This window comes from Microcaecilia unicolor, chromosome 6, assembly GCF_901765095.1.
Source record: "Microcaecilia unicolor chromosome 6, aMicUni1.1, whole genome shotgun sequence".
Taxonomy (NCBI): Eukaryota; Metazoa; Chordata; class Amphibia; order Gymnophiona; family Siphonopidae; genus Microcaecilia; species Microcaecilia unicolor.
This window is the reverse complement of record NC_044036.1, coordinates 84,376,302-84,399,847: the sequence shown is the minus strand read 5'-3', so window position 1 is coordinate 84,399,847 and position 23,546 is coordinate 84,376,302. Positions and strand designations below refer to the sequence as shown.

Here is a 23,546-nt window from a genome sequence, read left to right as displayed (position 1 = left end):
TTCATTGTGGATATCCTGAAAACCTGACTGACTGGGGTGCCTCCAGGACCAGGTTTGGGAGCCACTGTGCTATTCTATAACTTATGTGCACAACTTGCTTAGCATATAAATGCAAGGTGGGCGAAGTATGGGCAAGGCATAACTGGGTCTCCTGATCGTGCATTGTACCTTATAGAATACTGTAGGCTACCTGTGTCACTTAATGCAATTAGGTGCCAACAACTATGCCTTCCATAGACATAGTGCAACTGTTGGTGTCTTCATTTAAGTATGCCAGTTCTGACTAATGCTGGATTTTTTAATGGCACCCTGGTGCCCAGATGCTGGTACAGAATTGGTGTTCAGCACGTGATATTGGGGTGTCTAAAATGAGACACCAAATTATGGAATTACTCCCAATGTAATTTCAAAATTCAAAATACCATCACCTGTTCTGCGCTAGTAATGCCTCTCTGGGTAACTACTGGCAATTGCTGGGAGCACAGGTAAAAGGATGCAATATGTAGACCAGTAGTTCCCAAACTGTGGGTTGGGACCCTAATGGGGTAATGTCAACAGTACATGGGGGTCACAGAAACAGGGCTGCTCCCCCTCCGTCTGGACCTGCATTGTGGGCTGTGGCCAGTAGTGATGTCTGGCATGGACCTTGATAGTCAATGGATGTTCACAGGCCTTGCTCTTTCCTCCGCACAGGTTTATGTAGAGTACTGGGATCTGTGAAAGCATATTGACACATAGGGCCTTGTGCTGGTTGCTGCCACCATTGCTGCCTTCCTGCTGTGGATAGTGGAGTGAGGCGGAAATGGATAAAGGAGGAGAAGGGAGTGGCAGGCTGCTGTATTCATCATCATCATCATCTGGAGTCACGTGATGTCTTACGTCTTCAAATGGGATCATGTTGGATATACGTTTAGGGAGCACTGACCTAGGCAGTAAACAGTTGGATGAAAATGAGCAAGTCCTATTCCATTAGGAGTTTAAAGTTAATTTTTCTAGTGGAGCTGTTTGTAAGGGTACAGTTGTTCATGGCTGGTTGTGCCTCTCTTCTTATGCTGTCTGTTCTGATCTTATGATGTGCTACTTGCTGTATGTTTGTTTTTTTATATTACCTCCTTCCTCCCTCCCTCCCTCCCTTCCTTCCTTCCTCCCTCATTTCTTTTTCTCATGCACAGTGGCATATGGACAGTAATTAAATGGTTGATGATGTCGAAGAATCAGTGACAGGGTGCATTGTGCTATTGTGAAGAACAGGTCGTAATGTCATAGCAGCTTGAATTACTGATTGCTTCCTCCTGCAGCAGTACAGCAGATTAATGTTGTTGGCAGTGAGGCATGCAGTCTGCAGAGCTGCTGTTTAATTTGGAGAGGTTTACATATTTTTTGCTTTTGAATGTTTCAGATATTTAACTTTGGCATTGGGTTCAGTGTAAACTAAATGAATTCATTTAGGGGGAAAAAAAACCCTTTTCATAATTTTTAAATGTAACCCCCCCCCCCCCCCCCCCAGCCTTCACCCAGTCTCTCTCGCTAATATATTTTCTCCAGTATTCTCTAAAGGAAAGTAGGCACAGACTTTCCGCAGATAGAATAGGCTTCTACCATGCCCTGTTATATAATTGCCCTTTTATTGTGGGTACAATCAAGAAGAAGCATTAAATACACCCAACACTGGTCAACTATCAAAAAAAGAGGAAGCCAATGCAGTTCAACCCCTTCATTCCTCTACCCCAACCCTTTTTGGAACTCACCCTGGGGTTCCCTGTTAGTGTAGTAGGATTGGACAGGTGTGATGTATTGTATTGTGTTAACAGATTTATATTTTGCACCTTAACACAAGACTTCAAGGTGGATCACAATCAATAGAAGCTTCGTATAAATGAAAGATAATTCAATTCAAACAACAGACTGACTCTCTAATATAATATCATTACTGTCTAACAGGCTAAAAATACAATTACATTTTGCACTGAGATTTAATACAATCTTTGCCTTGAAAACAAATAACTTTTAAGACTTTTTCTAGAGGAATGAAAGATTTTGCACTGTCTGTGGAGGTACTTATATCATGTCCCCTGCTCCTGCCCCACCTGGTTCTGGGTGTCAAAATTGTTCTGCAGACCCCTAGTGATAGTCTCGCGCTACTACCGCTATAAAGCTAATCACTCCTTATCGGGAAAGATGACTCTAGTGATAGTACCATGAGACTACTCTAGGGGTCATCTACACCATTTTGACACTCCCATCCTATCCCATTAGACTTCCAAGGAAGCCCTGGATGGATCCTGGGGAGATGGGGGGATTCAGTAAAGTGGGTGCTAATATTTATACACCGATTTCATGTGGTTATGATTAGAATAATGGCATATACACAGTTGTTTGCTCACAGAAGTGCAAAATTCTGCTATTCTTTAAATACGTGCATGTCTTAATTATTATTATTAGCATTTGTATAGTGCTACCAGACGCACGCAGCGCTGAACACCTGACACAGAGAGACAGTCCCTGCTCAATAGAGCTTACAATCTAAAAATACAGACAGACAAGACAATTAAGGGCGAGGGAAGTACTGGGTAAGAAGGAACAAGCGGAGGGCAATTGAGTAGTGGCTAGGAGCCAAAAGCAGTGGTGTGCATTTTACAGGTAGACGTATACATGGGCAAGACTGAACTCACACTTTTATCTGTAACTTATAGAGTGCTATAAGTTAAATATGTATCTGTGGCATTTAGGCCCGAGAGCTTACACCAGCTCTGTGACCAGCATAAGTGCTCTTGCCTAAATTATAAGTGTGTATTTCACCTGTTATACTAGTGTTCTATTAAGGAAAGTAGTCTGCTCTCAGTGAAGTTTTTGTTTAAATGTTGCCTGCAATGTTTCCAAATATCCATACACACTCAGCACCATTATCCAAATAGTCAATATCGCTGAATATACATATAGACCATTGATATATATATATATATATATATATATATAGATAGATAGATAGATATATCTATATATATATCTATATATATATATATCTATATATCTATATATATATATATATATATATATATATATATATATATATATATAACTAGGCAAAATAACCTCATCCCACCCCAGCACTATCTAGATCAGGCTTGTCCAACCTTTTCTATCAAGGGCCACATTTTATATTTTGTAACATTCAGAGGGCCAAATACACCATTGTATTTTGCCTCATGTTTCATCAGATGGTGGCAAAATATGATTTTGCATCATCCCCTTCCCAGCCTTTACCCAATCTCACTTTTGCTCATGTAGCCCCCCCTAGCCTTCACTCAGTCTTGTACATGTAAACCCTCCACCTACTCTCTTACTCATGTAAACCCACTGTAGCCTCCACCCACTCTTTCTCATGTAATCCACGCAGCCTTCACTCACTATCTCGCTCATGTACCCCGCAGCCTTTACTCACTCTCTGCGAGCCTTCAGCCAGTATCTCTTGCCCATGTAACCCCCTACCAGCTTTCACCCAGTGTCTTTCACTCATGTAACTCCCTGCCAGCCTCCACCCAGTGTCTTTAGCTCATATACCCCCTACCAGCCTTCACCCAGTGTCTCTTGCTCATATAATCTGCCAGCCTTTACCCAGTGTTTTTCACTCATATAACTCCCCTACCAGCCTTCACCCAGTGTCTGTTGCTCATGTAACCCCCTGCCAGCCTTCACCCAGTGTCTCTTGCTCATATAATCTGCCAGCCTTTACCCAGTGTCTTTCACTCATATAAATCCCCTACCAGCCTTCACCCAGTGTCTGTTACTCATGTAACCCCCTGCCAGCCTTCACCCAGTGTCTCTTGCTCATGTAACCCCCTGCCAGCCTTTACCCAGTGTCTCTCACTCATATAACCCCCCTGCCAGCCTTCACCCAGTGTCTCTTTCTCATATGACCCTCTGCCAGCTTTCAACCAGCCTCTCTAGCTCATGTAACTCCCTCACAGCCTTCACCCAGTTTATCTCACTCATGTAACAACCCCCACCCCCCCAGCTTTCACCTGGCTTTGGCTGCAGAAGAAACAGCAGGATTCCTGCGTCTTTACCATGACTTGGTTCTCTACAAGCTTAAGCCATGCGGTGCCAAAAGTTCGGATTGGTTTTGTGGTTTCAAATCTCATATGAGACTTTAAACTGCATGATCAACCCAATCTTCCGGCACTGTGCGGCTCATGGTTACAGAGTGCCGAGTCGTGACGAGGATGCAGGAATCCCACTGTAAACACCACAGGAATTGCCAAGCTTCCAAGGGCCAGAAAAAAAGGGGAAAGGAAGGGAAATGGGACTTGATATACTGCCTTTCTGTGGTTTTTGCAACTACATTCAGAGCGGTTTACATAGTATATTCAGGTACTTATTTTGTACCAGGGGCAATGGAGGGTTAAGTGACTTGGCCAGAGTCACAAGGAGCTGCAGTGGGAATCAAACTCAGTTCCCCAGGATCAAAGTCCACTGCACTAATCACTAGGCTACTCCTCCACTTGGAGGGCCAGGTTCTGGACTGTGGGCAATAGTTGGACAAGTCTGTTGATTAATAGGGGGTGTACACACATGGAGGGTAATTTCTTAACAGTGCATATGGTGTCTATTCTATAAATGAAAGTAGGCCACTACATATCACATATACAGATCAGCAATCTATATGTATATTTAGTAGCACTGACTGCCTGGACAACGGTGCTGAATGTATTTATTTATTCAGCCAGCATTTAAAAATTCATTTGATGGCAGCGGATGAATATTGACCTGTATAGTAATAATTTGCCATCACCAGTAGGGTTTGTTCAAGCTGGAAACGCATCTTCAGATTTATCATTTAGAGCTAATGAAGTGGATAACTGTTTTGCTTTTCTGTTTGTATTTTCACAGGATTCTGCCCAGGAGAGTGGTATTACCCGAGACATTCATCGCACATTCCCAGCACATGATTATTTCAAGGATACAGAGGGAGATGGACAGGAGTCACTCTACAAAATCTGTAAGGTAGGGTCCTCAACAGAGTTTATTCATAAACACAAAACTGTGAAGTAGAGCTCATGGCTATTGTGTACAGAAAAAAGAAAATGATGGATAAGGACTTAGAGGCCCACCTGTCTGCCTAATTTGGTTTCTGATACAGTGCTTAAATGCTGAGAGACAAGTAGGGGACAACCAAATGACTTCCAATGAGCAGATAGATGCAATCTCACACTTTATTGAACAAACACCAGAGAAGGACCTGACACGGGACTGTGTTTTAGCGGATCAAACTGCCTGCCTCAGGGGTCATAAACAACTGTGGAGCTGGAAAAATGTAAACGATGTAGAAATGTGAAAGAAGACTGCTGCACTTGAAAAAGCCAAAACTCGTCCAACGTGTGAATAAAACAGGTATCAGTGCTGCCAGCGAAACATGTAATAAGATGGTCCTTCTCTGGTTCTTGTTCAATAAAGTGTGAAATTGCATATGTCAACTCACTTGAAGTCATTTGGTCATCCCCTACATGTCTCTCAGTGTCAGGATTCACCGTAGGGGGTTGCTTCCTGTTTCCTGCAGTGACTTAAACCCCAGTTAGAGATAAACTGACTTTCCTCTAGACATTCTTTCTACTTACCATATATACTCGCGTATAAACCAAGATTTTTTTGGCCAAAAAATAAAGGCCAAAACTTAAATCTTGGTATATACTTGAGTCTGATGGAATTCCTCCACTTCCTCCTCCCCCATGGTATCTGGTATTATTTTCCTCCCTCCCCCATGCCATCTCCTCCTCCTGTAGAGAGATACCCCCTCCCAACACACCTGTAAGCTGGAAATCATGTCAGACATTTTGGGATTGGAGCCTCTACTGGGGAGCTGCTACTCAGTTGGGGAGGAGGGAGGAAAGGAAGGCAAGAGGGGAAGGAGGAAGGAGAAGACTACTTAAATATAAACCCTTTGTTCATCTTCCAGTTAACATTTCCTATTTCTTGGTCATCATTTTTCCATGTATCGTAGTGGATACCAGTCGATGCATCCTCCACCCTCTCCCTGAAAAAATAATTTTCTGTTTTGTTCTCTTACATTTGACTTTTTTGTAGCTTCATGCTGTAGCCTCTTGTAGCATCATTTCCTTGCTGCTTCTTCATTGTATGTACATTTTGGCTTTTTAATTGTCTCTCATATCCTTTCTGCTACTATATTCTCTAGGCCAGCAATTAGCAAACATATCCTGGGGGATCACCAGTTAGTTGGGCTTTAAGATACCCATAATGAATATATATCAGTATTAACACCAAATGGGCTCCTCAAACTATCCTAAATCAACAAATCAAATAAACATTTACTGTTATTACTTGCTGATTAAATTAATTCTAATGCTTTTATCTATAACTGTATAACCACTAATACTCCTCACTAAAATATATATAAGAACATAAGAGTAGCCATATTGGGTCAGACCAATGGTTCATGTAGCCCAGTATCTTGTTTCTAAACAGTGGCCAAGCCAGGTCACAAGTACCTGGCAGAAACCCAATTATTAGCAATATTCCATTCTACCAGTCCCGGGGCAAGCAGCTGCCTCTCCTTAATGGCAAACTATGGATATTTTCTCCAGGAACTAGTCCAAACCTTTTTTAAACCCAGATACGCTAACCACTGCGACCACATCCTCCAGCAAAGAGTTCCAGAGCTTAAATATTCATTGAGTGAAAAAATATTTCCTCCTATTGATTGTCTCCTAGTCTTTGTACTTTTGGAACTAATAAAAAAATCGATTTACTTCTACTCGTTCTACACCACTCAAGATTTTGTAGATCTCAATCATATCTCCCCCTCATCCATCTCTTTTCCAAGCTGAAGAGCCCTAACCTTTTTAGCCTTTCCTCATACGAGAGGAATTCCATCCACTTTATCAGTTTGCTCGCTCTTCTTTGAACCTTTTCTAATTCCTCTATATGTTTTTTGAGGTAAGGCAACCAGAACTGAACGCAATACTCAATGTGCGGTCACACTATGGAGCGATACAGAGGCATTATAGTATTTTCAGTCTTATTCACCATCCCTTTCCTAATAATTTTTAGCATCCTGGTTTTTTTTGGCTTCCATCGCACACTGAGCACAAGATTTCAGCGTATTATCTACAATGATAACTAGATCTTTTTCTTGAGTGCTGACCCCAAGGTGCACCCTAGCATCAGGTATCTATGATTCAGATTATACTTTCCCGTGTGATTTTTCCACATTAAATTTCATCTGCCATTTGGATGCCCAGTCTTCCAATTTCCTAAGTTCTTCCTTCAATATTTCATATTCTGCATGTGTTTTAACAACCTTGAATGTATTTGTATCATCTGCAAATTTAATCACCTCACTCGTTATTCAGATTTCCATATCATTTATAAATATGTTGAATAGCACCGGTCTCAGTACCCTGTGGCACTCCACTGTTCACCCTCCTCCATTGAGAGAAATGACCATTTAACCCCATTCCCTGTTTACTGTCCAATAACCAATTCCTAATCCACACCAGAACTTTGACTCCTATCCCACAACTCTTTAATTTTCTCTCATGAAGAAGTTTATCAAAAGCTTTCTGAAAATCTATATACACTGCATCAATTGGCTCACCTTTATCCACATGTTTATTCACGCCTTCAAAAAAATGAAGCAAATTGATGAGGTAAGACTTCACTTGGCTGAACCTTGCAGATTCTGTCCCATTAAACCATATTTGTCTACATGTTCTGTAATTTTATTCTTTATTATATTTTCCACTATTTTGCCCAGCACCAACGTCAGGCTTACCAGTCTATAAATTCCTGGATCACCTGAAGAAACCTTTCTAAAAATCGGTGTCACATTGGCCACCCTCCAATCTTCAGGTACTATGGACGATTTTAATAACAGGTTATATATTACTAACAGCAGCTCAGCAATTTCATGCTTGAGTTCTATGAGTACCTTTGGATGTATGCCATCCAGTCCAGGTGATTTACTACTCTTCATTTGTCAATTTGGCTCAGTACATCTTTCAGGTTCACCGAGATTTCTTTCAGTTCCTCCACATCATCACCCATGAAAACCATTTTTGGTACAGACAGATCTCTTATATCTTCTTCTGTAAAGACAGGAGAAAAAATTAATTCAGTTTCTCCGCTATGGCCTTGTCCTCCCTGAGTGCCTCTTTTGCTCCTTTGTGATCTACCGGTCCCACGGATTCCTTCGCAGGCTTTCTGCTTCTGATGGTATTATGTGGAATTAGTGCTCACTACATACCCATCATTCCAACCCTAGAACAAAATGACATACAGATGATAGTCATTGCACCAGCAGCTATAATTAGATGAAATATATATATATATATATATATATATATATATATATATATATATATATATTTTTTTTTTTTTTTTTTTTTTTTATTTATTTATCTTGAAAGATGAAAAGACAATCACTATTGGTTTTATCCATATGCTCTTTACTGTATATAAATCATAATGCTTCTTTCAGGGAAGGAAATGTCACCCTCTGAACTCTACATAAGCTGACTCCAAAAAATAGTTCCATGCTTGAGAGATCTCAATCCATCCAATCCAGGAAACTCCAAAAAATGGTCCCACACCTGAGAAATCTTAGTCTATCCATTCCACAAAAAGGAAAGAAAAAAAGAAAACCTGGTCCACAAAAAATTAATCTTTATGAAAAAAATCAATCCTTCTACTAATGAACTCAATGTTCTTGATTCCACCGGAACTCCCTCTATCAGCTCTTCATTGATTGCTGATTAATCTGGTACTACGTCGCAAATGTTTTCAGTCTCAACATAGGCCATGTTTTGCGAAATGCTTCCTCATGAGACCAAATGACTGCTATATCCAGACAAAATCTAGGCTTCTCAGAATATGGCGCCTTCTCACAAAAGATTTTGTGGATTGGATGGACTAAGATTTCTCAGGCATGGGACTATTGTTTGGAGTTTCCTGGGTTGGATGGATTGAGATCTCTCAAGGTCGAGACTATTTTTTGGAGTTAGCCTATGCAAAGTTCAGAGTATTCATGTAGAGGGTGACATTTCCTTCCCTGGAATAAGTATTATGATTTATATACAGTAAAGAGCACATGGACAGCAGCGATAGTGATTGCCTCTTCATCTTTTAAGATAACCTTTTTAAAAATATTATTTTTTTCATCTAATTATAGCTGCTGGTGCAATGGTTTGCCATTTTGTTCCAGGGTTGGAATTATGGGGATATACTGAGCACTAATTCCACATATATATGTATATGTTTTATATTTTTTAGCCAGGAGTATTAGTGGTTATAGAGTTATAGATAGTAGTATTAGAATTAATTTAATCAGCAAGTAATAGCAGTAATGAATATACATGAGATAAACTTTGACTTATCTGGCCAATTTTGTCTGAGGACCGTCCTCCTCTCTGGCCTCAGTTGGATTGAGTACTACTGCTTCCACCCTTGTTGGACCTAACATGGGACCGCTGCGTTCACCCTCATTGGGCCCAACAGGAAGCTGCTGGCTTCACTCCAGTGATGCCTAGCTATGATGCCACTCCCTCCCCCCGCTGCGCCTAGCAGGATGCCAGCTGACAGAAAAGTTGGTATCTTCAGAAGGAGCACAGGTTTCAAACTGGGGATCCAGGATGGAGAAATAGTTAGCATTGGCATCTGAAAGAGCAACACAGGAGGCCAACGTGTTCAGAAATGAGAATAGCTGAAGTATGGCAGTAGGTTTGGAGAGGAGGAATCTATTTAGCAGCAAGGATATGACTAACTGGATTTATGGATAAGCAGAAAGCACTGTCTTTACCTACAGGTCAGTGCAATACTTTCCTGTTGGCAAAATGTGCAGTGATTCGATGAATGCAGCGTAGTTCTCAAAAGTTAGTCATCAGTGTATTAAGTTAGTCCAGTAAAAAAAGAATCACCTGTATTTTATTTGTTGACATGCATTTTTAGCCCTTTGAAAGGGGAAAAGAGTGTCCTTTCTATAGTAATGATAGTGGAGCATGCAGATAAGAGGGCAGGAGTTCTTTAGGTGTATTGATTGGTTTATTCAGATAATATTAATGTTATCACTGAATAGATGTAAATCTGAGATGGAGCCATAAATACTTATAGTCAGAATGAATAGTGACTTGACACTGGTGACCTTTTAACCCCGAAGAGCAGCATACATAATTGAAAACATAGTTCTTGTTCATATTGATTGGCATGCCAGCCTCCTACTGTAATTTAACTTGAGCTATATTGCTTTTTCTTGTTTTCACACTATATCGGGGCTCCCTCCTATAGAGAAGCAACTGCTGGGCCTATAATGAAATGGAAGCATAACTCTGAAGAAAATGAATATTCTGAGTTTTTGTCCATTGGCTTGTTTTATTGTATAGGTTTATGCATTCTTTTGAAAGAATATGCTTTTTTACTGGTCAATTTTTCTTTAAGAAATCCTAACCCTTTCTTCTTGCCAGTAGGTTAAATAATTTGGCACTAGCAGATGGTCAAGTGTTCCTTTGCTATCTTGTTCCCACCTTGACAGAAGTTGTAGGTTTTAAATAAGAACCTGTGAGTTGGTATTTGAAGTTCGCAATCGGAATGTATTTTAAGCACTGGCTAAAGTATTTAAAAATATTCCCAGATATTCAGCACCAGCCATTCTCTGGATAGCAGTGCTGAATATCTGGGTAGGCTGCTGATCATAAAAGCTATCCAGATAATGGCAGTATTCAGTGCCAATATTCAGATAATTATCCAGACCACTCAGGACAATTATTTTACTGTCTGAAGTTGTCTACGTTATTATCCAGATAGCGGCACTGAATATTGCCACTATCTGGATAATTTTCAGTCTGCCTCCATGCCACTTTTGCACTTCCAGATAGCCCCAGGGCAATCTGTAATGATTTTCAGTGGATAGTACCACTGTAAATTGATGGATGGCTCCAGGGGCGGCCCTATAATGAGGCCAGCTGAGGTGGAGGCCTCAGCCGGCACTTTAGAGAGAGTGGCATCACAAAGGCCACCCAGCAGGCAGTCCAACATCTTTTTCCCCCTCTCTCTCAAACCCCTTCCCCTGGTTTATTTTTTATTTTTTGCTGCTTGCTGCTGGCCTTTTCTTCTTTTTACCATGTCCTGCCCTTTCTCCCTCAAACCCCTCTCCCTCCACAGGTTTAACTCCGCTTACTTGGCAGAGCCACCAGGCTGCTGCAGTGATTCATATTCACTGTCTGCTGTTGGCTGTCGAGTCTTCTCTCTAGCGTGTCCTGCCCTGTCTGATGTAACTTCCTGTTTCCTCAGGGGCAGGACGTGCTAGAGAGAAGACTCAGAGGCTAGCAGCAGGCAGCAAATGTGAATAGCTGCCGCAGCCTGGCATCTCTGTCAAGCAAGTGGAGGTAAACCGAGGGGGGAGGGAGCAGTTTGAGAGAGACAGGGCAGAACATGGTAAAAAGAAGAAGAAGAAGAGGCTAGCGGTAGGCAGTGAATGTAAATAAATCGATGTGAGGGAAGAGGTTTGAGGGAGATAGGGGAAAAGATGTTGGACTGCCTGGGGGGGAAGGGATTTGAGAGAAACAGGGCAGGATATGGTAAAGAGAAGAAGAGGTCAGCGGCAGGCAATACATGTAAATAAACTGGGGGGAGGGGTTTGAGAGAGTGGGTGGAAAAGATGTTGGACTGCTTGTGGGGTAGGGGTGGATAGAATGATGCATGCTGGACTGCTTGCAGGGGTAGGAGGAAGACAAAAGGTACCGGACCAGGGGCAAGGGAAGCAAAAGGAAAGACACTAGATCTCAGATGCATGGGGAGGATTAGAAGGTGAGAAGCTAGAATTAGAAGGGTGTACAGGGAGAAAAAGGGAGACATGTTAGCCACTATCAGCCACTATTATACCTGATGCCAAGCTTTCTATTTTTTTTATAACATTTATTTATTTTATTTATTTATTTGTTACATTTGTATCCCACATTTCCCCACCTATTTGTAGGCTCAATGTGGCTTACATAGTACTGTAAAGGCAATTGCCTAGTCTGGTAGAGGAACAAATACAATTAGATGTTAGGGTGGAATAGGGTAGGTAAGATTCAGGCACATTAGGGGTTTAAGATAGGAAGGGTTAGATAATGTCCAATACGATCTTTGGTATAGATGTGTTGCAGAGTTGAGGCATTTATGTTGGGTCGGTAGGGTATGCCTTGTGTCTATTGTTTATCATTAGATTTGGCCTTTGAATTCAGATCTATAGATGAAAAGGAGGTCTCATTACATATATCTAAATACCAGAGTGCTATTTTTCCATACTTCATAGCAAGAGTGTACATTCCCTAATTACCTGTCCCAATGCAACTGAAGCTTTTACCTCCTCAGTGCATGTAAATGGTTTCATCTCTGTGTGGATTCTCTGATGCCATGTGAAGCTTTCTTTCCAACCAAAGCTTTTTCCACACTCAGGACATGTAAATGGTTTCACTCCTGTGTGTATTCTCTGGTGCATTGTGAGGTTTACCTGAAAAAGTTGTCACTGATATTTTGGATGCTGGGGCGGGGCGCCATCTCATCCTTCGCCTCAGGCAACAGATTGCCTTGAGCCGCCCTTGATCAATGGCATTTATAGGTGGTAAACTCTTTATAAAATTACTTCTATGATATGTGTGTGTACAAAACAAAGTTGTATGCCTAACTGCCATCAGTTGAGTGTGAGCATTTACCCCCACCTCTGGCAAACATTTTCAAAGTGGCGATATCCCAACCCAGGCTTACCGCACGCTAATCTGGAGCTGCTGCCGGCCTAATTCAGGTGCTGATGTTAGTTCCTGCCCCAGCATGCGCCATTTCCTGTGGTGGGAAAAATCGGCCCATATTTTTTAGCATGGCGCTGACCTGGCAGTAATTGGGCAGCGCTGCGCTCTACCCGTTTACTGCCAGGTTAATGTGGGCATGCGTACTGCCACCTCAGTGGATGGTGGTAAGTGCTTCCCCCTGCATGGCCACACAGTAAGATCAATCTTACCTTATGGCAATGGCAATTTTCAGCCTATTTTACCTGCTACAGTAAAATGGACCATAGTGCATGGGAAAAATAGCCCCCACCGCTAGCACAGGGCTTTTTTTTAGTGCAGCTTAGTAAAAGGACCCATAAGCTAGTGTTCTGTAAAGGTCATTCTGCACAGAGTAAGGGTCATCGTTGGACCCATACTTTATGTGGCTGCCAGTTAGTATTCAATGCTGGTATCCATATACCTAACCAGCAAAGATAGGATTGCTATTTATGTAGTTCTGTTTGCCCAGTTAGCTATGTGGGCCCCATTGCCTGTATGACTTCTGGATCTAAATCGTCTCTAACTACTAACCACCTCGACACTGCATGGATTGTGCGGGGGTAGTCAGAGCCAATATTCAGCAGTCATATCTAGTTTAGGACTTATAAATATTGACAGATCACCCACTGTACATGTTTTAACGGCCAGAGACCTCTCCTGCCCTCTTGAACCATACTGAATATTGACCCCTTAATGTTCAATTATGCATGTTTACAGGCTCTTTTGAGGGTAGAGGAGGAGGGGGTGAACGTCATTGAGTTTAATTATCAGACTCTTGAGGACCTAAGAGCCAGAAGTTAACTTAAGGGGTGGGGTTTAAGTTTGAAGGTTAACCTAGGGTATTTAATACTCTGTACATCCATGAAGCCACCCACACCTAGATTTATCTTATCTGTATTGCTTATAATAGAGCACAGGTTGCTTACTAAGGGCCCTGTTTACTAAGCCGCTATAGGCACGTTAGTATTTTTAACGTGCGTTAACCGTGTACGTGCCTACAATATCCCTATAGGCGCCTACATGGTTAGCGTGCGTGCTAATTGTAGGCGCGTTAAAAATGCTAATGCGCTTTAGTAAACAGGGCCCTAAATGGTGATCTTCTTCTTCAGTGCTGGTTGGTTTATTGCTTGAAGAGATTAATACAATAATAAACATACGTTTTAAAATTAAAGTATTATAGTATTTGATAGCAACCAGAAATTGTGGTACTTGAAAAACTTTATTGTATAGAGAAACATTTACCAAGATAAAACATTTTGACTATCATACTTTAAAATACTTAAATTCCCAGTAATCTATGGTTAACCATTCTCAGGGATCACAGTTTTGTAGGAATAGTTATAAAAAAATAAAACAAGATTTCAAAATATACCATTTTAAAATTTTTTGTCAAATCTTTTTTAGAATAATTAGCATAATACAGAACAATCAGTGTATCAACATATTAACATATGTGAGCATAATCATACATGAAGCATAAGAACATGGAGTATATTTGTTGGATGTAGTAGATATATATAATTACCTAGTTTTTTCCATTTTTAATAAAGTGACTAAATAATGGGTAGTTATATTCTAGAAATCTTTCATATTTTCGGTATAATAGTATCCATTTCCACCATGTAATCACATTTGAGTTTGAATTATCTTTTCAATGAGTAATGCTTAATTTCAGGGCTATAGAAATTAAGAAATCAGATAAATGTTTATGTGTCTCAGATAAGTATGAAGTTAAAGCAAGTGATTTCCAAATTATAGGTGTAGTTGATAATTTAATTCAAATCTTTTCTATTCCGCTTAACCATACAGTTCAGAGTGGATTACAGAAAGAGAAGGATAAGTACACAAAAAAAAATAATTAATTCATAGAGATAGTATAAAAACCAATATATCAATACGATCAAACAGACAAAGGAAAAACAAATTGCAGTAGCTGTTAAAGTGAGGAGTTATTAGCTAAGTAGGCCTGACCAAAAACAAAAGCAGTAATTATGTAAATGAGGGAAAAGTCTCAACTACTACAGCTATATTCACACGCCAGTGTTAATTTTATAGCTTGTAGAAAAAGTCATCACTGACTGAAAAACCCTCAAATATTTATTTTTTATCCCTATACTTTTTATTGAAAAAAATTAAAAAAAAAATATCCTTTAAATTGAATGACTGTAATGTCTAAGTGAAACTAAAAAATAACTTGTTCACTTATTAGAAAAAGTAAAGCCATTCACTTATCTTGTCATATTCTTTTTTCTTTTTTTCAATACTGCGCCTGTTCCATCTCAGTACTATGCCGGTTCCTACGGTCCCGTTTCAAATATCTTCATCAGGGAACCCGCTCACACCAAGGTTTCAACGCCAGGCATGCTTTACGTCATTATTATCGTTTTACAAGATTATCGGCTTTTTCAGTCGGTGATGACTTTTTCTACATGCTATAAAATTAACACTGACGTGTGAATATAGCTGTAGTAGTTGAGACTTTTCCCTCATTTACATAATAATTACTTCTTTTGTAGTTATTAGATTTTCTAAAGAGAGAGCAGTATATCTGGGGTTGGAATTCTGACCAAAAACAACCAAGTCTTTAAACTGCATCGAAAAGGCATATAATTGTTAATATTGCAAATAACAGATGGGAGCAGATTCAGAGCTCCAGACCTTTGCCTACTAATGCTTGTTCTTCCTAAGTTTTTAGGGTCCCCTTTTCCAAGCTGCTGCAAAAGGGGGCCAGCGCTGGCGTCGGTGTGTGTTTTACAAGCACACCGAAGCCCCCTTTTACTGCAGCTGGTAAAAGGGAAGTCTCGCTCAACTCTGGCATTCGGCACACACTCAGACGTATCAACCCCCGCCCCCTTCAATACCACACTACAAGCCGTATCTTCGATAGAATTGGATTTATTTTGGCCGCAGCCAGGAACATCAAAATTGTTACAACTTAAACAAATTACATTACATCTTCTACTAATCATTATGCCAGCATGCATTTCTACCCGGGTACACAGCTTCTACACGTAGTTGCATATTCTGGGCCACAGGCCAAGCCGTACCAAGCCCCTGTGGCCCCCCTGTGCTGTTTTCCAAGCACCCGACGTCACTTGGTGTCTCCCGTTGAAGGAGGCACCTACCACATTTACAAAATGACGTTCTAGGCCTCCCGGCCGCCCAAGCCAGGAGATAAGCTGTATACACGTTGTTTCCTGTTGAAGGAGGCACCTACCACATTTACAAAATGACGTTCTAGGCCTCCCGGCCGCCCAAGCCAGGAGACAAGCTGTATACACGTTGTTTCCTTATAACAAGGCTGCTCACATGCAAGCCTACCATTTGCATCAACTTGATAATTTTCCACACAACTCTTTCTGCAGCAGTAGTTACCCCAAACTTGTAACTGTTATGTGTCAAGCTGCTGTGTACCCATTGCTGGCTGTGCGTAAACATTGTAGTCTAACGCCTCGCTGCGACAAATCTTGCCTCTCAAGTGGGTGGGCGGGTGGGCGTTGCTCTTCTCCTGCTTCCAAATTCAAAAGGACTTCCTGTGCAGTTCAAATTCCTCTCTCCTCCTCCCTTGCTCCTCCCCTTCTTTCCTGCCCCCTCCCCTTGCTACCCCTTGTTTCCCTCCCACTACTACCTCTGCTCTCTAGCTAGGCCCTCCCTGTACCCTCCCCCACACTTCTGTCTTCGCTGGCCTTCAGCCCGGTTGTGGTCGGCCCCCCTTTAATGGGTGTGCCTGGTTCTCAACTCTGGCATTCGGCACACACTCAGACGTATCAACCCCCGCCCCCTTCAATACCACACTACAAGCCGTATCTTCGATAGAATTGGATTTATTTTGGCCGCAGCCAGGAACATCAAAATTGTTACAACTTAAACAAATTACATTACATCTTCTACTAATCATTATGCCAGCATGCATTTCTACCCGGGTACACAGCTTCTACACGTAGTTGCATATTCTGGGCCACAGGCCAAGCCGTACCAAGCCCCTGTGGCCCCCTGTGCTGTTTTCCAAGCACCCGACGTCACTTGGTGTCTCCCGTTGAAGGAGGCACCTACCACATTTACAAAATGACGTTCTAGGCCTCCCGGTCGCCCAAGCCAGGAGACAAGCTGTATACACGTTGTTTCCTGTTGAAGGAGGCACCTACCACATTTACAAAATGACGTTCTAGGCCTCCCGGCCGCCCAAGCCAGGAGACAAGCTGTATACACGTTGTTTCCTTATAACAAGGCTGCTCACATGCAAGCCTACCATTTGCATCAACTTGATAATTTTCCACACAACTCTTTCTGCAGCAGTAGTTACCCCAAACTTGTAACTGTTATGTGTCAAGCTGCTGTGTACCCATTGCTGGCTGTGCGTAAACATTGTAGTCTAACGCCACAGGCCACGGCAACGACACCTCGTTTGCCGTGGTCCCCCACCCCTCCTAGCTGCGGTCATGCCCTAACGTTATGGCTTGTATCTATTCGCAAGTCATGTGGGATCGTATGACTTTTAATGCACACATGAATGCCTGAAGCATCCCTCCCTTACCTATACCCTGTTTTGGCTACTCTATCGCCCTGGCTCCTCTATCGCCCTGACAACCCAGGCTCTCACTGTTCGGTCTCACTGCTGCCCTTTTATGCGCCCACCGCCTTTCCCTGTGCCTAATGCACATACAAGTGATGAGTGACCGCATATCCAAATCCGCTGCAGCTCATTCTGGATATGGATACCTGTAATAGAATATAATGGGAAGCGACATGTTAGCACAGTGCAAGCAACCATTATCACTTTGCTGTGGATGCCTTAATGGGTCCAATGTACCGCTTGTATACACTAGATGGGTCTGATGTAGCGCTTGTATACATTAGGTCGCCATCGGCCCAGTCTTTTGATGGCCTCTATGGACACTCCTAGCGCTGCCACTGCCGTAGCTGCCCTAATCCTAAATGAGTGGGTACTGTACATAGTGTATGAATCAGCAGGCTGGTCTTTGGTCTTTGTTTTAAGTCTGCTTGAAGGTTCAAGACAGGGCATGTTCGTTCCGATCCATTTTGATTTGCGAATAAGTAGGTCAGTTGCCGCGGCTGTAATGGCCGCGTCACGTATTAAGAGGGACATGCCATGGTGGGCATGCTTGTACGTAGCCACCAACTCACCGACTCGCAGAGCACCATGCAAAGCTAATGAGAATGCACATTTGACTTGACGGCCCTCAAACTCAGTGTCACTTATCTCCTCTAATGATGCAAAGAGACAGCCCATTTCCCTGCCGGTACTGGGTTTTCTTTTACCTGGGTAGGGTACTCCCGGCCTGCCCCATCCTTTCATCAGTCTCGTGACAACAAATGACCTAGATGGATTTTGAACAGCCACCGCTTTGGCGAGAAAATTGATGGCTGCGAACATGATTGAGACCTGGTTTCTGCTAATTCCCTTCATACATGCCGGGGGCCGGGAATATATCAGTACCACCCTTCTCTTCTAAGTGTTGACTATATGTGCGGTTGTGTATCTTGTCCGCGAGGTATCTGTTAACTATCGCAGCATCGGGTCCCATTTCCGGGTCTGCGCTCTAAAAACGAGAAAGAGCATCCACTATAATCATTCTCCCTGCCTGGTATATGTTTAGCTGTAATCACTGCGGAACTATCTGTCTGCGCACATAACTTGTGGGAAGTGCATGGCGGACAACTACTGCCATATTGTCTGAGGGAATTACAATTGACTTGTGAGATATGCCAGGTCCCCCCAGGAAACATGATATCCTACGTGGTCCCTGCTGAAACCCGAGCTTGCTGCGCACCATGCTCCCTGGAAGTAAATCTGCCGCATCTGTAAAAAAAATGCAGGGCTTCCGTGAGAGTGGGTGAATCGTGCCAAAATGAAATCCCATGGGCCAAGAACCTGCTAAATCTCGCTTGATGTCCTGTGTACGTCTGAGATGAAAATGCGCTTTGTTTGTTCCCGATGTTGCTAAAGCTATTGGGAATCACCCTTATTGCGAAGCCTACTGGACCCAGGAGTTCCTGTACCTGCTTCAGCCTTGCTTTTTTACAGTGCCACCTCGTATTCGCCGCTCTGGCAAGCTTATCAATTTTGTCAGCCGGCAGTCTGGAACATCTAGTTCCAATTCAATACCTATAACGTAAGGATTCGCCGTGGGCCTACTGTTTTTTCAACGGCTAATGGGATGCCCAATTTCTGTGCCAAGTGGATAAAGACCTGTAACACATCCGTCCACTCTTGTGATTCCCGGTCTTTGAACAGGAAGTCCTTCAGATGAGGACCAGAGACCTAGCGGGGGCTAGTTGCTCCACTACCCCCTGCACAAACATGCTAAGCTCTTTGAAGTATGCGCACTAGATGTGGCCACACATGGGGACACATTTATCGCAATAAAACCTCTCCTGGAACCTGACACCTAACAAGGGAAAGGGCTGTGGGTGTAAAGGCAAGGTGCGAAAAGCCGAATCTCCGTCCACCTTAGCCCAATGTGCCTAGTTGCCTTGCCGCCGAATTATTTGAATGGCATTGTCTACAGATGCATATTGTACTGTACAGCTGCTATGGCCAATGTAGTCATTTACTGATGTTCCTATGTGGCGGGACAAATTACGACTGGGCCTACCTTTCCCCAGCTCCTTCCTTGGTATTATGCCTAGCGGGGACACTGTTGTTGCCTTGAAGGGCGGGTCCTCAAACAGCCCCGCTATGCAGCCTAGCAATAGTTCTTTGGTAATCTTGCCTGCAGCTATCTGTCGATGCATGTGAATCGAGGATGCATTGTTGGGGGGAGTGTTGTCACTGTGGTGTTGTCCTCTAATATGGAATCATGCAACCTGATTGGAAACCTGTGGTGATGCACCCGTTCTGTCAGGGTAACGGGCTAACCTTGAAGCTTGATGGCTTCCGGACCCTGTCCTGAGTTAATAGGTTGCTTTCTCCTGTCTCATAAGCTTGATGGGGGGAGCGCTAGCTCCCTCAGTACCCTGTCCCGTGTTACTAGATTGCTGTTCCCTGTCTCTGGGGAGCCTGCCTTGCCCTGCAGCATGCCTGCCCGCGCGGGCGTGTCGAGTGCTAGGTGCAATGTCCGCTGCCTCCGTCCTGCCTTTGTCCTGACGGCATTGCCTGACAGGACTACCACTGGTGCTGACCCGATATGAATGGATTGTCTGCACTGCTTTCTTGTAAATTTAATATCTTAGTTAAGCCATGCCTGTCCCCTAAATATCTCATGTGCTTTTAAAATTGTATTCCATATCCCACACCAAGTCCGGGCCCCTTTCCGTTTCCTTCACTATAGTGAGTGTCCTGAGTATGTGAACAGCTGAGTGTCCTAAGTATGTGAACAGCCTACGACCAGTCCATGAAGGACCCGAATATCTTGGGGTCTTATCTGTTACGCTATCCCTGCCTACGGTACCCTCCTCATGCAACTCCCACACAAGGAGGGAGAAGATATCAATCCACCTGTATTGTGAGAACGGTACCTAATGCATCGCTCCTGTGATTAAGTACTCCCACATCCTGACTGGTCCCCTGTGCACCGACCGGTGCCACAACCGCATTCTGTCCTGCCATATTGGGCTCCGTTACCCGTTCTTATCGTCCCGTACTGCATATCTAGTTATGTCATGCGTCTGCACTGGAAGGAGTGTGGTGCTGTCATTAGACTTACCCCTTGCCGGTACTGGCGGTAGCCCCGCAACTATGGAGGTGGAGTCTGCGGTGCTGCTACCTCCCTTGCAGGCCCCCGCACTGTCTGTGCTTGTGGTGTAGGTCCACTGTGACTTCTAAGGTCTGGGGCCGCAGCACTCCGCGTCTTAGCTGGCGGAGTTTTGGTGGGCCGCTTGGCTGGCCTTGCTGGTGCATAGGTCTCCTTCGCACACTACAATGACATTACTGCAATGGAGAGACTAAAAGAATAGACAATTTAAAGCAAAATGACCTCATAATAACTGATTGTGGTGACGCCGGCTTCCCCAATCGCTGCGTGCATCCTATGGTGCCTGTGTAAACTGTACCCTCCTTGCTCACAGCTACATATCCGACTGCGTGCTGTCTGCGCAGTGCGCCCTTCCTTAAATGGCCGGCCTAAAGCCCCACGGGCGATGGCTGTTACATTCAAATTTGGCCTGGTAGTCAAAACGGCTGCCGTATGCAAAATGGGCCGCTAAAATTAAAATGGCCGGGCCCCTGTAAATCCGGCAGATAAATCAGTAAGTCCGGTGGTCCTTCTATCAAAATGGCCACCGTTTTCAAATTAGCTGCTTTAGTCCACGTGGCCGCTCTAGTCAAAATGGCCGCTAAGTGCACATGGCCCTCTAGGACTAACACTGTTGTACCAACCCTTCCCCCCGTGGACCTGGTCCTAACGGCAGCTGAGAGTAGCATACTGTAACCGATATGTTTGTCTGATGCCCCTAAGTACTGTGTCCTGCTATGCTGGCACCAAACGGTATGATATCAATTGTTCCAGCCTATGCCATGTGTCAAAGACACATGCGTGCGGTATCCAAGGTGGCCGCTGCGGTTAAATTTGTATTTGGAATGTCCATTCTAATGAATTTTTGCGCCATAAAACTGGCTGCCTTTTCCAAATTTTACTGCTAGTCGGAATGGGTGGTGTATTGAAAGTGGCCACCGTTTTTACAATCGGCACTCATGCAAATGGCCACCCTATCGAAATTCACCGCTGCCGTACGTGCCTCTGTAGGTTAATGGCCGACTGTATGGGCGGGCAATTACAACGCCTAGCGAAGCGCATGTCCCGCCAATTTGGGACTCCCCCTAAGTGGCCCACAAGAGAAGACCCTGACTAGCGAGGATCGCAATGTGGACGTTTCTGCAAAAACCCGCATCTCAAATATCGCATGGCAGGCCAATCATACAGACATGGCGCCGGTAAGTAACGTTTAGGATGAAGCATAGTCGACCGAGTAGAAAACATGGCATGGCCATAGTGCTGCGTGACATGGGCAGCTTATACAACATGGGCGACTTATACCACACTAAATTTTACCGAATTAGATAACACGGTGTGGCCGACCACAATGGGGCTTGTATAGCTCTGCGTGGCCTGGGCGGCTTATACAGCATGAGCGACTTATACTGCACTCATTTTTGCTGCATTACATCGAAAATCTGGTGTGGCCGGCCATAACGGGGCTTAAGGTCCGTCGCCGTAATGGCATGGACGGCTTATACCGCATTAATTTATCGAATTTGATAACACGGCGTGGCCAGCCACAACGGGGCTCAAAGGTCCATTGCCGTATAGCGCGTAACTGTCGGCCAAGTATTATTGGCCGGCCATCACCGCATCTTAACATGCGGTGTGCCGCTGAGGCAGGAGAAGAGCAAAAATGACGTACCATTAAAGATGTTTTCGTCTCCCTGAGATCGTTTGCGTTTCGGTTCAGTGCTGTGCACAAGGTCTTCCAAGTCATGCCTCAGTGCCGTGCTATGCACTAGGTCTGCCGGATCAACCAAAATGGGCCTAGACATGTGTGCCTGTAGAACAATCAACGGCCATAATGGGTTTTAAGGTCCGTCGCCGTATTGGCATGGACAGCTTATAACGCATTAATTTTTTAAATTAGATAACACGGCATGGCCGGCCACAACGGGGCTCGAAGGTCCGTTGCCGTATAGTGCGTAACTGTCGGCCAAGTATTAGTGGCCGGCCATCACCGCATCTTAACGTGCGGTGTGCCGCTGAGGCAGGAGAAGAGCAAAAATGACGTACCATTAAAGGTGTTTTCGTCTCCCTGAGATCGTTTGCGCCTCGGTTCAGTACTGTGCACAAGGTCTTCCGAGTCGTGCCTCAGTGCCGTGCTATGCACTGCGGATTGCGAGCACTGCATGGCCGGCCAAAAACGGCAACCGCGCTGTGGCAAACCCATCTGCCATGCGCCATGGGCAGCGTATGTGGGACTCTAGCCTAGTGCGCGTAATGCCGTGAGATAGGCAGCTAACCCGAGATGGCCGGCCATCCTGGAAAAGCTAAATGGGGGTCGGCAGGAGAAAGCTAAAATGCCTTGCAGCTGCACAAAGTTTTAAATGTCTACATACCGTAAAATTTGTTCTCAATTTGCTGGAATATCGTGCTCTGCCTTAAGAGCTTCTTTAGCTGTACTCTGCACAAGCTCTGCCCAGGGCAGACACAAAACATGTGCTTGTAAAAATTTCAGGAGCTGCTGCCCAGGGTTGCTCTTCTCCTGCTTCCAAATTCAAAAGGACTTCCTGTGCAGTTCAAATTCCTCTCTCCTCCTCCCTTGCTCCTCCCCTTCTTTCCTGCCCCCTCCCCTTGCTACCCCTTGTTTCCCTCCCACTACTACCTCTGCTCTCTAGCTAGGCCCTCCCTGTACCCTCCCCCACACTTCTGTCTTCGCTGGCCTTCAGCCCGGTTGTAGTCGGCCCCCTTTAATGGGTGTGCCTGGTTCTTTCCTACAGGAAATGGCTGGGCGGCAAGTAAAGCACTTGCCACGCAGCCATTTCGGGGGAGGGGGGGAGCCGTTACTGCCACTGCCCTATTACCGCTGGGTACAATCCGACACTACAAAAATAAATTTTTGTAGCGCCAGAAATGACAGCGCACTAGGGGTGGGAAGTACCGCCAGGCTGCTGCAGTAGCTCAGCGGTACTTCTTGTTTAGCGAACGGTAAGCCCGCATTGGGCTTACCACCACTTAGTAAAAGGAGCCCTCAATTTGCAAAGGACCTACTTTGTCTTCTGCCAAG

At 44.0% G+C, this 23,546-nt stretch overlaps 1 protein-coding gene across 4 annotated transcripts in view; it reads left to right on the top strand.

The window, feature by feature from the left end:
• RABGAP1L (RAB GTPase activating protein 1 like) overlaps positions 1–23,546 on the top strand; it is an 803,631-nt gene that overhangs the window by 467,860 nt on the left and 312,225 nt on the right. For all 4 annotated transcript variants that reach the window (XM_030206422.1, XM_030206421.1, XM_030206423.1 and 1 more), the window contains one exon: positions 4,891–5,004. In XM_030206422.1, coding sequence (XP_030062282.1) covers positions 4,891–5,004 — 114 coding nt within the window. The remainder of the gene's footprint in view (positions 1–4,890; positions 5,005–23,546) is intronic.